General features: G+C 38.7%; 2 protein-coding genes and 1 long non-coding RNA gene across 4 annotated transcripts; 1 reads left to right on the plus strand and 2 right to left on the minus strand.

Moving 5' to 3' along the window:
• Nucleotides 1-527: 527 nt before the first annotated feature.
• On the minus strand, nucleotides 528-3,305 carry mid1ip1l (MID1 interacting protein 1, like). 2 transcript variants are annotated; one of them, XM_067599670.1, is made up of 2 exons: nucleotides 3,193-3,305; nucleotides 528-2,104 (listed from the first exon to the last, which is right to left on the minus strand). In XM_067599670.1, exon 2 carries the CDS (start codon nucleotides 1,996-1,998, stop codon nucleotides 1,468-1,470), a length of 531 nt encoding a protein of 176 aa, XP_067455771.1. In that variant the 5' UTR covers nucleotides 1,999-2,104; nucleotides 3,193-3,305; the 3' UTR covers nucleotides 528-1,467. The 2 variants fall into 2 exon arrangements, with proteins under 2 accessions (XP_067455771.1, XP_067455770.1); XM_067599669.1 differs by lacking the exon at nucleotides 3,193-3,305 and adding an exon at nucleotides 2,495-2,629.
• LOC137189659 (uncharacterized) lies at nucleotides 3,248-9,245 on the plus strand. The gene is made up of 2 exons (XR_010929696.1): nucleotides 3,248-3,378; nucleotides 9,113-9,245. It is a non-coding gene; the product is annotated as an uncharacterized lncRNA (long non-coding RNA).
• tspan6 (tetraspanin 6) lies at nucleotides 5,635-13,262 on the minus strand. The gene is made up of 8 exons (XM_067599668.1): nucleotides 13,058-13,262; nucleotides 9,290-9,478; nucleotides 9,124-9,198; nucleotides 8,938-9,036; nucleotides 8,427-8,582; nucleotides 8,186-8,269; nucleotides 6,480-6,564; nucleotides 5,635-6,385 (listed from the first exon to the last, which is right to left on the minus strand). The coding sequence occupies exons 1-7, from the start codon at nucleotides 13,142-13,144 to the stop codon at nucleotides 6,496-6,498; spliced, it is 759 nt and encodes a 252-aa protein (XP_067455769.1). The 5' UTR covers nucleotides 13,145-13,262; the 3' UTR covers nucleotides 5,635-6,385; nucleotides 6,480-6,495.
• Nucleotides 13,263-15,316: the final 2,054 nt, after the last annotated feature.

Raw genomic sequence — 15,316 nt, forward strand, 5'->3', positions numbered from 1 at the left:
TGAAAATGTTAATTGTGCTGAGTAACATCTACATTGTGCAGAAAAACAATGCCTACTGCGCTCTACAAGCTGCAGGATGTTCTATTGAAGAGCTGCAAAAACATTAGTGCAGATTTACCTATCAGCACACCGCGTGTTTGCATTTTATAACCATGATATGAAAATGGTGTGAAAGTGTTTTAGAGCACGTCCTGTTTTGCAACGCAGCTTTATAGACACACACCCACCCACCTCTCCTTTAGGTAAATCCTCAGTAAATCCCTCAACAACAACATTACATAAGCTGCTAAACTTGCCCTACACAAGAACTGAGTGAAGTAACTGGTGTTTCCATGTTATGACATGTCAAAAAACGCATCACCACACATTCCTGCAAAGGCCTTTAAGGACTTAATACAACATTCACACACAAAAAAAACAAAAACTTTTCTAAATACATGTTTCAACAGTAACTGAGCTACAAGAGGAAGAGCAACACTTCTGACCTACTTCCTGTTGACAGTGACAAAAATGCAACAAGCCAAAAGTCAGTTTCCAATTATTTATTTCAGTTTTACTGCATTACTGCTTAATATAAAAATGGTTTTTGAAATATCCAAGGACAAATAAAATGAGTCATTTCATTGCAACACCTTGAAGTTCCATTTCCGTAGTGAAGACAATGGGAGCCAACTGAACAGGGCATGAGGGTGTACAAAAAGTCAAGGCACGCCATGTTACAGTAATACCAAGAGGAAAGATGTAGAAACTCTGCAGTAAGGAGCCCTTCAGCTCAGCGTTAAAAAGAAAAGAAAAAAAAAAAAATCATTTATATGTTTTTAAAAAGGAGGGACAGAATAACCAGCATTCAATTTCTCCTACAGTCAGAAACCTTCTTTTTATTCACAAATCAGACAATCTGGTGACAAATTCATGTTCAAAATTTTTGAAATGAACAAAAGACGAGAGGACGAGTTTCTGCATAAACCAGAGCTGTGCTTCATCTGGACTTGATTACAGACTTAATAAAACCTCCGCCGAGCACAAAGTGTCAACCGCTGCGCTGACGAGACAGACAGCCAGGCAGGCAGGCAGGCGACACGTGCAGGTGTCACTGGTTTCAGGTATTTTGGGAGGGGTGCTGCAAGGAAGGGTGGCGAGGAAGAAGAGGAAGAGAAGAAGAAGAAGAAGGGGGAGAAGTTGGAGTGTCGTTATTTAGGAGTGAGAGAAGTCACAAAGTGGTTGCCCTGGTCAGTTCACTGTCCACTGCGATCCATTATGAAGAGATGGGGCCTCCTCCTCACAACACATCCCATTGTTGCAAGTCAAGCAGTCCGGGGGGAGAAGAAAGAAAAAAAAAGAAAAAAAAAAAAAAAAAAAAAGAAGATGTGATGTTATCCGAGGAGGGTTGAGGGTCGTCCAGTTGCCCCTAAACGCAACCCTCCTTGGATAAACAAAGAAAGAAGAAGATGAAATGGTGGGAGACTTCTATCTCATGAAGTTTCCGCCTCCGATTTCTCTCTTGTATCTGTTGGTGAGGTGGTCTGCTTGCATTGTGAGCTTGGACAGAACTCCAAACAGTCCCCTGAGGTGGTAGTGGAACTGGTGCTCCAGGTCCGAGTTGTCGTCAAGCAGCAGTTCCCCGGTGACTGGCTGCTGCTCCTCTTGTTTCACCGCCATCTCCAAGAAGCTGGCGCCGCTACTCATCTCCCTCTTCAGCAGCCCCCACTCCATGTCGTTCTTTATGGACTTGAGGAGCAAGTAGTGCTCGTACATGTCCCTCTGCTTGTTAGGGCACGGCGGCTCGTTGTTGTTGGCCTCCATCTTGCTTGCAGCCACCACCACCGCTGCCTGCTGCTGCTGCTGCTGCTGCTGCTGCTGCTCATCCAGCGGCACGTCTCTCAGCAGGCTCGGCACCATGATGGTTTCATCCATGTTGTTGGCGGCTGCGATGAAGCGGTGCATGACGTTGATGAGGGAGTGCTTGTTGCTGGCTGAGTCACTGCTGATCTGCATCATCTTGAAGGCTTTTAGGTCGGCTTGGTTACAGTGTAGCTGGCAGGTGGAGCTAAGGCAGAGTCGCTTGGTGGTTTTGGTTTTTTTTTTTTTTTTTGAGGTGGCTGATCTGTGAGAGGAGAGGAAACATGAGGATGCAGCAACAACAACAACAGAAAAACAAGAAGGAAATGCCAGACACAAGTTTACACACTCAGCACTAAACCATAACCTGACACACTGGAGCAGAGGGGCTGCAGGACAGATGATGAAACAGAGGCAGCTTGTTTCAGACCTGATCCACAGAGCTCAACCGGGCTTTCAAGACCCCCCCTCCCAAAAAAAAAAAAACCCCACAGTGCATTTCGACTGCCACATAAATAACCGCCTTAATTTTGCCGCATCGTGATGCCTCATTCACATCAGCATGACCTTGACTTCCTGCTTCTATAAAAAACCGCTGATGAGCACATTTCAAGAGGCTTTGAATAACAAAAAAAAAAAGAGGATGCAGACTGACCTGAACCACGAGGTAACCTGAGGAAAACGTTTCTTGGCGTGCTGGTTAGATTTACCAAGTCTTCTCAGGCTCCGCACACCACCCGCCGGGAAGGAAAAAGAGACTTTCCTTAGCTGACAAGCGGCTGAACACGCTTTTTATACCGGACAGCCGGGTCGGAGTGGAAAAAACACCGACTCCGCCCTCCGCTGCTTGTTTTCTACGGAGCCAATTGGACAACCAGGAGGGTGAAGGCGGACTGTAATAGCGTCTGATCCGAAACCGACCAATCACACGTCTCATCATCTCTGCCGGTCAGATGTCTTTGTCGACGGCTTGTCTGCAATTAGCTGCACCCTATTTCCTGTTAATGCTGTCCGGCCGTTTGCAGCCTGAAGGCAACACTGATGCAAACCTGCAGGGCTGCGCGTCATGCGTCAGGTTCATCAGGGGTACAGTTTAGTTTTTCAAAGCATTTATGACACAAACACACATATATTTTAAAAAAGTACAGTGTGAACAGTGTTTAGTCTCAGTCATTTTGTGTTCTCGGCTGTTTCAGTTCAGTTTGTTACACAGCGGCGCCACCTGCTGGTCGGACAAAACCTGAATCTCCTCTGATCATAAACGCATCATCACTCAGTTTTTACACTTGTTGAAATTCATCAGACAAAATGTTTAATTTCACTACAATCTTTCATTAAAGATGTTGGTCTTACCACAGAGTTTTCTTCTTTCTTTCTTTCTTTTTTGTTGCAGAGCTGCTCCTCTGTGAATAACTTTAATCTTCAACTCAGATTAAGCATCCAGGACATCCTTCAGGTTGATCTGCATTAATGTTAAAGCCAACAGTCACGAGGGAGCGGCGGCGGACATTATGACACGTCACCGCTGCAACAGCACAGGTGAGTTAAATGATGTTGATTATGGATGAAGTGTTGAGCTCACACTTGTGGTTGCCAGCCATCTGTTCACTGATTATATATGTTTAAGTTGTGCCCAGTTTGTTTTTTACTTATTGCTAGTGGAAATAAAATTATTTATTAGTTTATAGAGAAAGCAAATATTTCTGCCTCACTATCCTGTTAATTAATTATTAAAGATCCCCTTCAGACATGTTTTAAGATGTATATTTCCACAAAAAAAATTCAATTATCTTGTGAAAGTCCTTAAAAAAAAAATCCAGAATCTGTAAATATGCAAATATATTTCAGAAGTTTAACTGCTGGACGCAACAAGTCTGCTACTTCACTGTTAAGTTAAATTCTCAGTGTTTGTGCAGTGGATACTCAAATGTCCACAACATTTACAATTGGGTCCAAATTAATTGTGATGTTACAAATCCTGCTTGAAGGCTCTTAAAATCAGATTTTCAGCTCAGAGAAACTCAGCAGATAAACGTGAAAACAGACTTCTAGTGTCAAACTCTGCACAAACATCATTCTGCACAGTGAAGCTCAAACATTCAACTGTATGAACAAGAAGAAAAACATATTTCTGAGTTGAGGGTGACTTTAATTATCTGGTGACCACTGAGAGATCTATGGGAAATCAATATTTCAAATTTCACTCACCTTAAACATTTGTATGATCCATCATGAATAAACGCTTAGAAATCAGGAAAAAAAGGACTTGCATACATTCATGGGAACATTGCAAACAAAAACTATTATCTATTTCAGCATACTTTTAATGTGCCAGTTTGTCTAAAATGTAAACAAATGTAGGCTGATAAAAACTGTAACCCACAGATAACTGTCTGATTTACAGTATTTGCCTGAAACTGATTTAAAGGGTTAAAAAAACATCCCAATAGTGTTATTATGAACTAAAAATACCTATAAATAATATCTAATGTGTTATTGTAATTAAAATGAGCTGCTTAGTGACACCAGTACAGTCTGATTGGGAAATTAACGTTCAAGCTCCCAGAACAGCTCATTAATTTAAGACTGTCAGGTTCATTTCCATGCAGACTGGAGAGAAGTGATGTTGACGTCAACATTACAAACTGTAATATATGATGGAGGGTCGCAGTCGTAGCCCGTTGGAACAGGTGAGATTATTTGTATACATGTATACTCTGTGATTAGGATTATTTTAACATGTGACATTCAGTGTGACTTCAGGCAGCTTCAGCTACGATACTGCAGGAGCTGTTGAGGGAATTTATCCTCGACTGTGTTGAGATTCAAACACAAACTCTTTTTCAAATTCATTCGTTTCTCCATCAAACGTAGAACATGAATATTAAGTCTGAATGATGGTAGTTTGTACAGTTTTAATTGTCAAACTGCTGGTTCTACAAATGAACCATTAAAGTTTAACCAGGCAATAATATGATCAATATCAGTGAACCTTAATCTGGGAGTTTATTGTGTTTTTATGGCATCTTGCTCTATCTCGACAGACTTTATCTTAAATGCTGCTGGGATGATTACTCAGCTGTAACTGAGTGAAATGAATAGTGAATTCATTAACATCCACAATTTCTATCTCAAAACAGCTCCTGAACACATCAATAGTAAAACCTGAAATATTCTCATTTTTAAACACATCTTCATATACAAGTGTTTGGTTTAATCAGGGGGTTTTCATAGTTTGAGACTGTGTGCCTCCGCCCCTCCCTTTAGTTTCGCTCAGTTCCTGGACGCCTATATGATCATGATTATGTTATTTGATCCTACAGACACTGAACAATTGAGTCGAGATAACCTGATGTTACTGTTTGACATAACTTCAGTCTGTCTGAAGACATTTATTAGTTTGATTCTGGGGAAAAAAAGCAGTAAAATTCCCCAAAACAACCACATCTCTGAACTATCTCTTAACCAAATCACACACATTTAGGATATTCAGTGTAATATAATGTTCACTTCCATTAACTGAGCCTCCACTGAAACTCTCTGGAGCCCCCTGGAGAGGTCCGCCTCCCACTGTGAAAACCTCTCTATTAAATATATCATAATATTTGGCTTTACTGCCTGATCATATATCAAGTTAATACCAACATACTGAACTATGGCCTAAAATCTCCATATTCAAAACCTGTATATTGAAACTTTTTCTGCATGTTGGAGAACTAAACGTCTTCAACATTTTGTATTTTGGATCCCTTTCAGATGAACATAGAAGCAAACAATACTGCGCGACACACACTGTTAAAAGATGCTGGATTCCATCTTTATTTTTTTCAAGTATTTCACATGCATCCACAAAAAAAAAAGAATAACAATTTAACACTGAAAACTGTGATATAAAGTTGGCTGGGGCTGCTGTAATTGGCACATATGAACGAAGGCTTTCTGCGAACTCTGCTGAGCCGACACAATCGTCATCAGTACGTTTCCACACTAAACCGCACATACTTGATTTCAGGGTGACAACCTCAGTCTGTCTGAGACTCACGTAGTGTTGAAGAGAAGTTTATCAGCTTATTGTCTAGATTTCATCTGTTCAGCTACAGACTAAGTTTAGCAAAATTATAAAATATGGCAGCTGCATTATATAAAGACACAAGAAATGGAAACGTTGACATATTGGTAGAGTTAATTAACTCAAATGAAAATGTAACAATATATATATATATGTACTTAATGGATATTCCCTAATTAAATCCCAGGAGTAACAAATCATCTTTGAATTACATCTCTGAACTGGCCTTGAATCTTGAAGGGTCCCTTTGTTTTTGGTCCAACTATGCTGCAGATTTCCCTTTTGATTTCCTTTTAAATTCCTTTCACATTTTCCCTTCTGCTGGTTTGCCATTGAGTGAGATCGGATAAAAAGAAGCAGTGAGAGTTTTTTTTTTCTCCTCTCTAAAAAAGTATATTATCAACTAACACAACACAATATTAAAATCACAGGAGATTCTTTTAACTCAGTTTGCATCAGGAGCTGCCCGTCAGTAACCTGAAACATACAAAACAGACAGATTGATGGTTAAAAGCATGTTTTCCTCCTCGATATTTAATATCTTTGACAACATGTCATTAAAAAGTCTCACCTGTGGAAGGTCACTGTTAGACCATCTCATACTGGTTGTTGGTTATGTATCGAGACAAGCAGCAGGCCAGGAATATTCCAATGAGCTGAGCAGGAAAAGACATTTTAGTGTGGATAGTCTGGTTTTGGCGATCATCCTATCAACTATGATAACGTATCAAATAATGATTCATAAATGCTGCCACTCTGTTAAACTGGGTTTGTGCTTCTCTGGGCTCCACGTAGGCGAACATGCACGATGGTCACTCTGCGCTACTTATAAGTTAAAATTACACTCGTACAAACAAACAAAAACAGCAAATAATAATAAACAAGTGTCTCTTTTAACTGGCAGAACGTGAACCAACATGCATACAAACAACCTGATAAATATGAAATCATAGATAGATAGATGGATAGATAAATATTACAGCAGCATTAAAAGAGCTGCCCTGTGCTCAATATAATCAATTATACTGGAAAATGTGACTTTTTGTCCATTTCTAGGGGATTGTGTGATTTTTATGAGGTATGAACTTGTCCCTGTACAGTGAAATATCTAACGTGGACTCAAAATCACTTCCCTTGAGACACATTGTTTTTTAATGTCAAATTATTATGACACAGACATTTGCTTCTTTTATATTTATATATATACAGCTTAAAATGATAATAATCTTAAAGTGCACTTTTGAAAACCCACGTTACAAAGTGCTTCACATAAAATCCTTGGATTTTAAAACAGACAAAACCAATTCAGTGTAAGATAAAACAAGAAATACAAACAGAAATAAATGACAGTTCAGAAAAAATACAAACTCAATTAAAATCACGATATTACACTATATATAACATTTACATTTCCCTTTCAAATCAGCCTCCCAACAGGCGCTTTATCAACTGATATAAACCTGCTTGACGTGCAGCTGCACATGACGCCTTATCGGCACATGTGAGGCGTGACTGAACCGTCCTGTTACCTAAAACAAACTTCTCTCTTTCTTCTCTTTACGTGAATCTTCAGAGAAACACAATTTCCGGTCGTACAAAGGAGCCTCCACATTAGTGCTCAGTTATGTTAGAAATAAACGCACACTCGACATTTTCAGAGTGAAAACAAAAGGTGAAAGTTTTTATTCCTTTGTAAACGTCTGGTTCAACTTTGACCTGCACTCAGTTTTACAATGTGATTAAAATCAACATGCCATGTTTGTTTTTATGGTCTTTATCATTTAGGCATGTCTGAAATATCTGTCTCGCTCAGTCATTTATTCTCCCCATATAGCAGACACTAGTTGAGATTACACTATAGTGAGCAGTACACTGAGATTTTGGATATTATAAGAATATAAATGATACTATTTGTAAATAGGGAGTGACTTTGGACACACTGCTAGTTTGGTTTAAACAGTGGATTCCCTTCTTTTATTTATTTATTTTGGGGCATTTTTTTCCTTAAATAGACTTTAATCTGCAGTGTAGAACAGACAAGAGCCAACTTCCTCAATACAGGGAGGCTGAAACTAAAGCAGCTAAATGGCTTAACTGTGAAAAAAGGGGCCTGTTGCTACGTGTCACTGCGTCCAAACGTCTCAGCAAAGACACATGGGAGTAAAATATGACCTTAACTGATAGGAATGACGGCCGAAGCTACAAAAACAAGATTGGAAACAACTAAAATTTTTACTTTAAACCACTTTAAACAAACTATCTGAACATGTCACGTACCTGGAAGAACGCAATTCCAAAAGAGATCCCAGCAATGATTCCCAGGTTGGCCTCCATCAAATTGGTCACCAGTGTGAAGCAGCCCTTCACAGCAGGAAAATAAACATTTATAATGACTTTTTTAACCTCTTAAAAAGTTTTTGAGCTAAACTGATTATCCTGTTTGTTGCCAAAACATGTTGACATTCATTTAAAATATGACTAAGTAGTTTAAAATATCTAGCAAGGGGTGTAAACTCACATTTGTGTACACTTCCGTCTTAGCTTTGTCGAGGTCTTTCAGGGTCTCCGGTGTGCACTTCACACCTTCCTTACAGCAGCTGGTGGGGATTCCTTTCGCTTTAAAGTAAAGTGTGTTCTCCCAGTCGGTGTAGTTTTTCATCCCACAGCAATGAAGCTACAAGTACAAAAACAATAAATTTAACGCAACACATTTATTTATGCGACAGAAAAGTGGGTCAAAAATATTTTTAATGATTTAAAAAAAAAAAAAAACAGTAGGATGTTTTGCTCTCGAGTGACCTCACTGCAGATGTTTTGGATGATCTTTTGGGGAAAACACCTGCAGTGACGAGAGCTTGAAAGTTTAAACTAGTGCAGCAGCTTTTCTGCTCTGCGTGGTTCAGCGTCACTCGGCTGCCCTTTTAAAAAAGCTCTTATATAAGCAAGAGTTCTTCAGTTTGTACAGCGAGACACAAACAAAGTCAAGATAAGAGCAGCAGTGTTATTGTGACGGCAAAATTCCCGCTTACAGTCCTCTGGATGGTGTCGAGCCCGGCGCTGCTGCTGCTGTCTGTGCCGTTGTAGGACGTCACGGCATTTTTGTAGGCGCTTCCTAATTTGGCCTTAATCTGGGGAATTAAAAACAAAGTAGATTCTGTTTTAGTAAACTGTATTTTCATTCAAAAAATGTTTTTAATTTTGCAGCAGAAACTCACCTCGTGCCTGAAGATGAAGCCTGACACACCAGCCACAAGCTCAGCCAGGAAGACCACGGTCAAGAACATGGCGTACTGAAGGAGCAGAGCATTAAAACAACAGTTATAAAAAAAAAAAAAAAGGGTCACATGTGAGATTTTTAAGGATTACTGCACTTTCACTGACCAGTTTGAGCATCCATGGGCTGCCGCGGCATGTAGCGAAGCAACCAAACAGTCCGAAAATAACGATGGTGGCTCCGGTCCCAATGAGGACATATGGCGCGTTGGTGCTCTCCTCAGAAGCCACAGAGAAATAGGCCTCCAGGCTCACCTTCCCCCACACCCCGACCGCCAGCAGGAACATGCCTGTGATCTGAAGAAGAGCACAGAGAGTCAGCGCCGGCATCAAAGAGCCAAAGACAAAGATGAGGAGGCTTTAAGGGGCCAAAACCAAAGATTAAAAGGCTCGAACCTGCTTGTTTAATTACACGCTGGTGTGTTTACGGTTCAGCAGCATTTTATCAAATCTGAATGCTTCTGAATCCATAAACTGTTTAGTAGTTTCAATGATTTTAAGTAACAAAAATGATAAAAAGCTCAGAGTTTAAGAGTTAAAACTGGAATATTGGAATAAAAAGTCAAGTTTGCTTCACAGTTTAACATATTTGATATTTAGATATTTGATACATGTTTTGAAAAAAAGAGGAGCTACAACATTTCATCAGATCTGTTAAGACTCAGAGTTCAATACATCCAGCAACTGGTTACTGAAACGATCGATAGAGAATCAATCACCAAAAAGTGTGATCTAATAATTGTTAAAATAATTTCTGAAGCAAAAATATTAAAAATCTGCTGCTTTCAACTTCTTCAACATGAAGTAGGGCTGCAGCTAACAATTATTTCCATTATTGATTCATCTGCAGATTATTTTCTCAATTAATCAAAAAAAATTGTGAATTGTGAGTATTGATCAACCCATCAGACTTCAAAATTGTGTTTTGTCTCACAAATGCTCCAAAACCTAAAAATATTCAACTCACTGTCATATATGACAAAGAAAAACAGCCAATTGTTTCATTTGAGAAAGTGGAACCAAAGAAACTTAAATTAATTGATTATCAAAATAGTTATTGATAATATTTCTTTCAATGGACTAATTGTTGCAGCTCTAATGCAAAGATTTTCTGCTTTTTTTGTCATATATGATAATAAATCTTAATATCTTTGGGTTTTGGACTGTTGGTCGGTCAAAACCAGCAGTTTTTAAAAGATGTCATCCTGGGATCTGAGAGTAACTGGCAGACTAATTGATAATGAAAAGAATCATTAGTTATATTTTTATATATTATATTCTGTGGAAACGCTCTGCCTCCTAAAACAGCTCTGAAAATATGAAGTTAAACAGTTTAACCAAGCGAGAATCACATGTGAACAGCACAGCGACTCAAGAGAAACCCCGTCACTGAATCTGGCAAACATCAGGAACACTTTTAATTAAGGAGCATGAAGAGGTGAATCGAGGGAAAACACCACCTCCATTATTGATTTCCTTTATTAAATCGCTGCTCTCGGGGGAGGAAATGCAGATGAAGAGAAGCAGATGAGTTAGTGGAGGATATTGAAGCTCTGAGACAAGATGAGGATTGAGTGTATTTTCAGTGTAGGTGATAAACTCTCCTTCTGCTAACGTCAGTCATAAAACATGTCCGATGATTCACTTTACGTACCTGACAACATTTTAGTAAAAACACACCTGGGATACTCAGTACCTTCAGCCTGCCGTTTAATCATCTCAGCAGCATCTTTTTGCTTTAATGCTGCCCACACAAGTCATTAGCCTGAGGGGACGCATCAGCTCAACCAGCCGAGAGCAATAAATTGACAGATAAGCACTAACCTGAACTTTGTGTTCGCTGCAGCAGCCTGAGATGGTTGTTTGCTTGGTACAAAGATTAACAGCTGCGAAAGGAGCAGCAGAAACTTCTCATTTTTCTTCTGAAGACTGTTTATGTTTTCCTTTCGTACAGTTTTTAGGCTGCAACTAACAATTACTTTCATCATCTGTTTATTCTGATAATTATTTTCTTGATTAATCGATTGTTTTGTTAATTGGATCAGAAAATGTTAAAAATGACAAAGAAAAGCATCAAATTATGGCTGCGATGGCTGACAGAAAATAAATTGGTAGCCATCTTACTGATCAATTAATCGTTCAAGTCATTTTATAAGCAAAAAACATCAAACAACCTTGTTCCAGCTTCTAAAATGGGAGGATTTGCAGGTTTTCTTTGTCTTATATGATAATAAAACTGAATATCTTTGGGTTTTGGTCGCATAAAACAAGACATTTGAAGATGTCACTCAGGGCTACAGGGAACTGTTCAGGCTTTTTTCACTATTTACTGACATTTAAGACCAAACAACAACCAGTAGATTAATCAATAATGGAAATGGAAACAATGGAACCAGCAAACATTTGGCATTTTTCCTTGATAAATGACTAAAAGCAATAATCAGTTACCAAAATAACGAGAGTCAGAGTGTTAAATCAAATGAATGGACTGCAACTTTCAATTATTTTCATTATCGATTAATCTGCCAATTATTTTCCTGATTAGCCTTACTGATTAATCATTTGGTCTGTGAAATGTCAAACTAAATAGTCAATATTCATAATTTCTCATAGCTCAAGGTGGTGTCTTCATATTAGGGGTTCAACAAACTAATTATTTTCATAATTGATTAATCAATTCTCTAATAGAGAACTGTGGAAACTGTCCATCCCAGTTTCTCAGACTCCGAGATGTCGTCTTCAAATGTTTTGTTTTGTCCGACCAACAGTCCAAAATCCAGAGATTCAGTTTACTATCATGTAAAGTCAAGAAAAAGCATCAAAATCTCACATTTAAGAACCTGGAACCAGTGTCTTTTTGACATTGTGGGTTGAAAAATTACTTAAACGATTAATCGCTTATCAAAATAGTTGCTGTTTAATTTTCTGTTGATCGACTAATTGTTGCAGCTCGACTTTATATAACGTTAGCTGTTCAATCTGAGAAACAATCCACAACCCGACAATAATAAGTATACCCTATATTAGGGCTGCAGCAACCGATCATTTTCATTATCGATTAATCTGTCAACTAACGATATTTTCTTGAGTAACAGATTAGTTGTTTGGTCCATAAAATGTCAGAAAATGGTGAGAAACAAAAAAGATGACGTCCACAATCCAAAGATATTCAGTTTACTGTCATAGTGGACTAAATAAACTAGAAAATATTCACATTTGAGAAGCTGGAATCAGATCATTCGGAAATTTTCTCCCTGAAAATGATTCAAAACAATTAATCTATTATCTAAATATTTGCCAATTAATTTAATAGTTGGTAACTAATCGAACAATCGACTAATTATTGCAACTCTGATTAAGTCAACTGTCATGTATGACAAAGAAACAGTGAAAGCTGGAAACAGAAAATGTTTTGCACTTAAAAAAAATATGACCGTGTCTCTTTCGACTAACTTCACTGATTGATTGACTGATCGATTAGACTCTAAATGAAACACTTTTAATAAACTAAGCGAAGTTAAGTGTCAGTTAGGCGGAGTGATTTTCTCAATCAGTGACACAAAAAGCTAACGGCTCCTTTCTCTACGGACACTAATGAGACGTTGATAAACTAGAGCCTCCAGGCGGCGGAACAACACAAACATCTGCTTCAGTGTCTCCAACGGTCAGTGAATTTCCAACAAGTGGTTCTTTATTTAAGTAGAAAACTAAGAGCACTTTGACTTGTCGCCATTTATCCGGCGTTTTTAACTCCGAGTGTGTCCCTATCTGCCGTGATTTAAGGAAATGATGTGATTAGCCCTGCTGGCATCGCCGCTTTTAGCCCATTGTTGCTCCTTTAGCTTGTTGTCCCCCATTACATGTCATGCAACTCACCCAGAATATGAGGCTGTAGGAGATAAGGAAAGTCTTCAGACAGGTGATCACGGGCTTCGTCTGAAGCCGTCGAGACGGCGGCGACATCTTGGCTTTTTCACTTTGGCCAGAAAAAGAAAGAAAAAGTTCACTTCTCAGCGCCCTGGAGGGGAGGAGAGGGAAAAAACTTCGGGGATAAATCCAGGGACAGAGAGGGAAGTGTCGTCACTAACACAGATGCCAATTTTTTGTTTCCTAGGATGGAGACGTCATGACCCGCCCTATTCTGCCTCTGATTGGCTAGTACTCGTTACCTTCGTTAGTTTGGTTGGTTAGGTTTAGGCATGAGGAGTGAGACTGGTTAAGGTTAGGGTAATAATATCAGGGAAAGCCAATCAGAGGCAGAGTAGGGCGGGTTATGACTTCGCCATCCTAGGAAAAAAAAAAGATCGCAACCTAGATTCACTTTCCTGAGGGCATAAACATTTTTCCTCAATCCACAACAGCGTCGAGTCAGCGGCAATATTCAAAAATACCACCGTCAGCTACAGCGTCCACAATAAAACACGAAGGACACCAGGTACGTTATTTAAAATAGATAAATGACTGATGAAATCCTCACCCAGGGCTGCTAAAACACAGACTCAAATCACAGCAGCAGCTTTGATTATGGAAGATAATTTACTCCAGAAATTTAAAAACGGATGAAAAGTTAAGATTGATAAAACATAAAATATGATGAGACAGGCTACTTAGTCAACATATTAGTCTTACTATGTCATGATTTTGAATGAAAAAGTGAAAAGTTTGACTCTCTATCTTATAATTTAAACTCAGTATCTCGTAGATCATTTTACTAAGTCAATAGTAAAATTATAAATCTGGTTTACTATTAGCACATAATTTTGACTTTCCATCTTACATCTTATCTTAAATGTGACTTCTAAATCTAATTGATTTTGACGTATGAAACATAAATTCTGAGAAAGAAAGTCGTTATTTCAATGCAGTATGTCATAATTATGACCGACTATTTCATAGTTTTGACTTTAATTGTTTTTGAAATCATTTTTTCCACTAACATTTTATTTATTTTTCTTTGTTTTCCCAGCTAAAATGGACCTCCATGTGCACCAGATTTTTTCCAGCATACTGAAAATAATCCCTTTCAACAACTAATTCAGATACAGCTGTGGCTTAATGTTTAAGAGTCACATTATGCTTTTATGCAGAAGGCAGGCTCTGTACTTCCTGTCTCATGCTGTCTGACTTTACACTCCTCTGCTGAATCTGATGTGACCTAAATCAGTAGTTCTCAAACTTTCACGTCAAGGACCCCTAAACTGACACAAATTAGACCACAGACCCTCAGTTGATAAGATTTTGTCTCACTGTCCCCCATCTGATAATATGTTTGCTTTTAGATGTTTTATTACAGAAAGTGTTTGAAACCCATGACTATCAAACTCATACATTCTGTCATTGTGTTACTTATAGATGGAATAATAGTGCTGGGGACCACCTGGAACCCCCTCAAGGAACCCTGGGGGTCCCCGGACCCCACTTTGAGAACCACTGGACTAAGTTACATCAGCTGAGTAAATAAAAATACATCACATGTCGCCCACTGAAAGATATTACTTCTAATGTTTATCAGAGATGAGGACTGCCACGCCAGCATGCAAAGATGGTGTCTTGACAACTGCAGCCACTGATTGAAGCTGAAAATGTCAGATCAATGAGTATTGATCAACCCATCAGACTTCAATCAAGGTCTAACAAGCAGAAATGGTGCCTTCCTGTTAGAGATAACATTCAGATCATTCATTTATTTGTTCAGTCTCATGCACGCTTACATTTTCACCATATTCAAGCACAAGTAGCCTTCATGTGGCTCTTAAGGACATGAGTTCAAATCTGTCACATGTTGGTTCTTATTCCCTCTCTCCCACTTTCCTTCCTCTCATTAAGTCTAATAAAATGCTTAAAAGGTTTTGTTTTCTCCTACGTGAAACATCCCATCATATTATGACCAAGAGTTAATCAACATGCCTAATTAACTGTAGCTGTGTTTAGCATCAAATCAAAGTTGGCAAACAAATATAAAAGGGGTATTTTTCCATCCAAAGGTTCCTTCAGGAACTCTTTAAATAGAGAGGCTTCTTGATATAACCATCCGCCTCCATATGAAACAATAAGAGGAACTAAACGAATAACAGGAAATGACTTTTGTTTTCTGATATCGGGTTGATTATCTGATATCTTATTTAAAAAAATTGC

The sequence above is a fragment of the Thunnus thynnus genome, chromosome 9, assembly GCF_963924715.1.
Source record: "Thunnus thynnus chromosome 9, fThuThy2.1, whole genome shotgun sequence".
NCBI lineage: Eukaryota > Metazoa > Chordata > Actinopteri > Scombriformes > Scombridae > Thunnus > Thunnus thynnus.